Source organism: Sinocyclocheilus grahami, unplaced genomic scaffold (assembly GCF_001515645.1).
Source record: "Sinocyclocheilus grahami isolate Dianchi unplaced genomic scaffold, SAMN03320097.WGS_v1.1 scaffold5960.1, whole genome shotgun sequence".
Classification (NCBI taxonomy): Eukaryota; Metazoa; Chordata; class Actinopteri; order Cypriniformes; family Cyprinidae; genus Sinocyclocheilus; species Sinocyclocheilus grahami.
In genome coordinates this window covers 6,282-11,981 of record NW_015510515.1, presented here as the reverse complement: position 1 = coordinate 11,981, position 5,700 = coordinate 6,282, and the positions used below count along the sequence as shown (strand labels likewise).

Genomic DNA, 5,700 nt, shown 5'->3' with positions numbered 1-5,700 from the left:
AAAAAATATTGTCTAAATACTTACAATCCACTACATTTGTATGTAATGAAATACGGGAAATAGGCCAAGGAAAAACAATTTCCGAAATGAAAAAGTGTCATGGTAGAGCTCCTCAGATCCTGTTAATACAGAAAAAACACCAGATATATTCTACATTATCATAGTTAAACCAGCATATTTCAGAAGTTGGATATTCCTGGGATGACAAATGTATAATTTTTTTTATCTACACCAATTTAAAGTTATAGATATAATATATCGGTATACATGTTGATATTGTTTTGGTTTATTAAAACGTCAACATGTTTAAAACACCACATCTACTAACGTTACATCGGTATCAGACAGCGTGTTAAATCGTGAGAAAATGCTCGACATATAATTGTTATACAACTTATTATATCTGTATTATATCTATTATATCGACTGTTTTCTTACCAACAAAATCGCGAATTTAGAATGACAGGAGCAGGTCACATAATCCTCTGGTGCAGCACCGTTAAAGGTCCGAGCGGAAGCGCTCTCTATCTTACTGTAGTTCCGCGTCTCATTCTGAACATTAGAAACTACCTTGATACACAGCTGTTAAAATTGCTAGGTTTCATGCAATATACCCACTAATATGCGTACATATTGTGCATCCTTGCTATATCTTGTGCAGAAAGCAGTGTGTCAGATGAGTAGTCACGAAGTTCGTTCAGTTGAGTGAATCAGACTCGTTCACAAGGAGAGAAAGAGAACGGAATAATTATGAATGTGTAAACATTGCTGAACACCATAAACGGTTAAATGACTGAAACGCTTTTTTATAAAAAAAAATTTCCATAGCTTGACATCAGCCAATGCCAAAAATGATAAATCTGCTTTTTGTTTTCGTTTGTGCATTAAAAATGAAATACAGGTCGACGCATTTAAGTGTCTTGCCTAGTGCCTATATCATTTGATATTTATATAAATTTCAGGATATACCATAAGTCGTATAGTTTGTGCATCTGTTGCGTCATGCGCACGCCTCAAGGAGGTACATTTGAGTTTCACAGAAAATAGTTAAAACAGCATTTTACTTTTAAGTATAGAAAACTGTCAAAAAACAAAATAAATATGAAAAAAGCTTGCATATAAGTTTTGTATCATATTTATATTACGTTTTGTATATACATCAGGCTTTTATGGCTGATTTAATATGATATAGTAAGAATATGGAGCTCATCTTGAAGAAAAAACAACACTTTAACTTAATTTAGAGGCCCGAACTGAGCAAAAATGTGCAATTTTGTGCAGTTGTTAATTATATGGACAAAAAGTAAGATGAAATTCTGATAGTTTGCATTGTAAATCAATAAGATTTTATACTGTATGATGCATATAAATATCAGTTGCCACTCTATATGTCCCAATAGTATTTCTTATTATTATATTTAAATGGATGGTTTAATTATCTGTATACTTTGTGGGGGGCAAAACATAAAATGCAATGAAACACGATGATTGACAGCTAAATAAATAATCAATCCTTCAACCCTAGTTTTATCATATTTGACTCTGATATTTTATGATTTATTCTATTATTCTAAAAAAAGTAACCCTAAGTTGCTTCAGTCCAGTAAATGTTCATCTTGAAATGTTACTAACAATATAAAGTTATTCGACAGAAGATGAGTAGATTGTGTGCAGCAGGTTTTTCCATCAAAGGTTTAATCGTGTTCATAATTTAGAGTCCTTAGAAATTAATTTATCAAATTTAATACAGTAGGCTTCATAGGGTTAAACTATTATCATGATGTAAGTACACCTTATAATAGAGACAGAATAACTGGAACACATTTGTTTTTCCAAACACTTTAATTTGTTTCTTTTTAAACTGCATTACAGTAGCTTTTTACCGCATGTAACTTTATTTCAGTTATTCTCTTTACACCAACACAACGTGATTACACCCAGAATGGCAACAACTACAGCAATGCCTGTGGAGTGACACTGACACAAATACAGTCAAAAGAAACTAACACGCACACACAGACGTCTACAGAGACGAGCGCATCTCGTAGGTGGGAACAGGAATGCTAAGGCGTGTCACTATGGCTTCAGCTATGAAATGAGTGCGTTGAAAAGAAGGAATGGTAGGGCCTTTCTGCTGTCGCAAATCTCAGTGAGTTACTCTTTGGAGTGCATGTACACTAACAGGTCAGCAACACGATGGCTGTAGCCAAATTCATTGTCATACCTGAGAGAAAGAAAAACAAAAGAAGATTAGAGCATTGCTTTTTCTGTTGTCTTAAAAATCTTGATATTTTTCTGACAATTTACAATAAATGTACCATTATTTATGCACTGTATTTTCCCTGAAAATATTTATCTTGACCTAACAGTAATTTCAACCAAAAAAATATATATATATATTTATTTTCTCCCCACATAATTATTTAGCTATTTCACAAAATGAACATTTATAATTAATCAATAAAATAAGGGAAAATATTTTTTTTTATTATTTTGTATTTATATGCACTAATATAACAATGAATGACTATAAACAGCAAAGGTTATCAATATTTATTTTTTTACTAAAATAAAATCAGATTAATGTGATATGGGGGAGTCATTTACAGAATTAAACTGAACTCTATTTCCACTAAATTTGAAAGTAAAGACACTATTAAAGCATCCGTCTTAATGTTTTCATACTTGTAATCTGTGAGAAATCTAGAAAAAATGTGAAAATGCTGTCTTTAGAAGTTGAAATAATTGCAATATTCATTTTATATCACCAGCAAAAACACGATAAATGTTTTGTGATTATTTGATCCAGTCCTTCCAAAAATCAAAGTTCTGTCATCATTTACTCACCCTCATGTTGTTTCAAACCTGTATGAGTTTTGTTCTGTATGCTGAACACAAAAGAAGGTATTTTAAAGAATGTTGGTGACCAAACAGTTTCAGGTCCCATTGACTTACATAGCATTTTCTGCCCATACTATGGAAATCAATGGGACCCAAAACATTTGGTAACCAACATTCTTCAAAATATCTTCTTTTGTGTTCCATGGAATACAGAAATGCATACAGATTTGAAATGATTAAATGATGACACAATTGTCATTTTTGGGTGGACCATCCCTTCAAATCATGTTGTTTTTGAGCTTACCAGGAGATGAGTTTGACAAAGTTGTCGTTGAGGGAGATGCCTGCACCAGCATCAAAGATTGAAGAGTGAGTGTCACCAATAAAGTCAGAAGAAACAACCTAAACAAAAACACAAATTAAATATGATTCCAATTTCTGTGCATTACTGTATATATGAAAATATGCATGTTGTGGAATTCTAAAATAATTTTAATGCTAGCGCTTACAGAATCCTCTGTGTATCCCAAAATTCCCTTCATTGGTCCATGAGCGGCCTTCTTGACAGACTCCTTGATGTTAGCGTAGCTGGCAGGCCTTGAGAGGCGGCAGGTGAGGTCAACAACGGACACATCGGCGACTGGCACACGGAATGCCATACCGGTCAACTTGCTACAAAACAAAGATAGATGGTAAACTTCTCCAGTCAAGATCAAAATTGATCAGTTGTCTTTCGATCTGTCTTGCACTGACCCGTTAAGCTCAGGAATGACTTTGCCCACAGCCTTGGCAGCACCAGTGGAAGCAGGGATGATGTTCTGGTGGGCGCCGCGTCCATCGCGCCAGGCCTTGGCAGAGGGGCCGTCCACTGTCTTCTGTGTGGCGGTGTAGGCATGGACTGTGGTCTGTGAAGAGGTACGGAAAATTATTTTTACGATTTTTCCAGTTTGTTATGTTTTTGAAAGAAGTCTATTATGCTCAACAAGGCCAGCTTTCAAGAATCAAGTTTTCTACTTGAATATGTTTTAAAAAGTAATTTATTCCTATGATGCAAAGCTGTATTTTCAGCATCATTACTCCAGTCTTCAGTGTCACATGATCACTCAGAAATCATTCTAATGTGCTGATTTGGTGCCCAAGACAATTTTGTTATTATTATCAATATTGAAAACAGTTGTGCTGCTTAATATTTTTGTGGAAACTATGATAATTTTTTTTTAAGATTCTGTGATGATTCTAAAGTTAAAAATAACTGCATTTATTTGAAGTAGAAATCTTTAGTAACATTATAAATATATTGTCACTTTTTTATCAATTTTGAGACTTTTAATCAACATCCTTACTGAATAAACATATTATTTCTTAAAAAAACATTTTTTTTGAAAACGAGTGATACATTTTAATTACATTTAAGTAAATCGGCAGGATTTTAAGTCCAAACATTGTTTCAATGACATCATGCTTTTTGGTTTCCTTTCAGCCTTTATTTCTAAGAAGCAGATGTTAAATGTTTGTCTTAGTTTAAAAGTGTCAAAATAGTTGCAAAATGATTTTTTGACCCAATTGAGCATATATAAGTAGGACTCATGTCACGCCAGGCATCAACTTACCATGAGGGCTTCCTCAATACCAAAGTTATCATGAATAACTTTAGCCAGGGGAGCCAAGCAGTTAGTGGTGCAGGATGCATTGCTGTCATGTTTTCAACAAAAACACACAGGTCAGTTACTTTCACATGCATGCATTAAATATTTCATTTGCATACTGACATGCATTAGACTTGGTTTGCTCACCTGACAATGGTCATGCTGGAGGGGTCATACTTGTCTTGGTTGACTCCCATCACAAACATGGGAGCATCGGGTGATGGGGCGGACACAACCACACGCTTGGCGCCACCCTGGATGTGAGCCTATGTGGACGAATTTCACAAATTATTAGTATTATAATAATATTTGATGCTATATATTTACACTCCAGATGCCTCTGAGGTGCAGACTTACTGAGGCCTTCTCAATGCTGAGGAAGACTCCGGTAGACTCGACTACATACAGGGCACCAGCATCACCCCATGGGATCTCAGCAGGCTTCATACTAAGTGCAAGAGAGAAAAAGAATTAGCACAACACTACAGGCTATGTTTGAAACTCCTTATACCATTTCTACAGTATCTTTTTCTGTACACATAAAATAACCTTATTAATTGCCAAAACAGTACTGTATCATACAATGCAGTGCACATTGAACCAATGAACCAGTGAAGAACCAATAAAAAACCTTGACCTTCTACTTCCAGTGTGATGATTGAACCAGAAACAATATCAACTGCAAATGTTTAACATCTTTTCAGTGGTTCATTGTTTAATTGGCTAAACAAATGTTCTAAAACTGGATTAAAAATACCAACTATCCGTATTTTTTCTGAGATGATAACAGAAAGCTACTTTGAATTAAACATGCAATATTGTTTACAATATTTTTTCAAAAATAGTGCTATATACTGTAGTGTTATATAAATAGTAGGCCTATATACTGTGCAGTATGATGTACAAATCTCCCTAATTTGACAGTGTTTATTATTAATTTAAACATGTTTGCAGTCTATGTGTCAAGGTTGGAGTTATATCCTAACAGAGAGATGTTCCTGATGGCCAACTATGATATATAAAACCAACCTCTGGAACACAGAGATGGCTTGACCATCAACGATCAGTTTTCCATCCTCTTGATGCACATCTCCCTTGTAGCGGCCGTGAGTGGAGTCATACTTGAACATGTAGACCTGTTAAGCAAGATAAATGATTTCAAGTTTGAGATTACTAGATTAGGATTCATTTTATAGAAATAGGACACACAGAA

The 5,700-nt window shown here is 34.5% G+C and overlaps 1 protein-coding gene across 1 annotated transcript in view; it reads right to left on the bottom strand.

Annotated features, from left to right (window-relative positions):
- Positions 1–2,086: 2,086 nt before the first annotated feature.
- The window catches only part of LOC107577408 (glyceraldehyde-3-phosphate dehydrogenase 2), a 5,270-nt gene continuing 1,656 nt past the window's right edge, over positions 2,087–5,700 (bottom strand). The window contains exons 3-10 of the mRNA XM_016263490.1: positions 5,517–5,623; positions 4,845–4,935; positions 4,635–4,753; positions 4,452–4,533; positions 3,595–3,746; positions 3,351–3,513; positions 3,146–3,243; positions 2,087–2,224 (exon numbers count right to left, since the gene is read on the bottom strand). Coding sequence (XP_016118976.1) covers positions 2,155–2,224; positions 3,146–3,243; positions 3,351–3,513; positions 3,595–3,746; positions 4,452–4,533; positions 4,635–4,753; positions 4,845–4,935; positions 5,517–5,623 — 882 coding nt within the window. The 3' untranslated portion in view covers positions 2,087–2,154. The remainder of the gene's footprint in view (positions 2,225–3,145; positions 3,244–3,350; positions 3,514–3,594; positions 3,747–4,451; positions 4,534–4,634; positions 4,754–4,844; positions 4,936–5,516; positions 5,624–5,700) is intronic.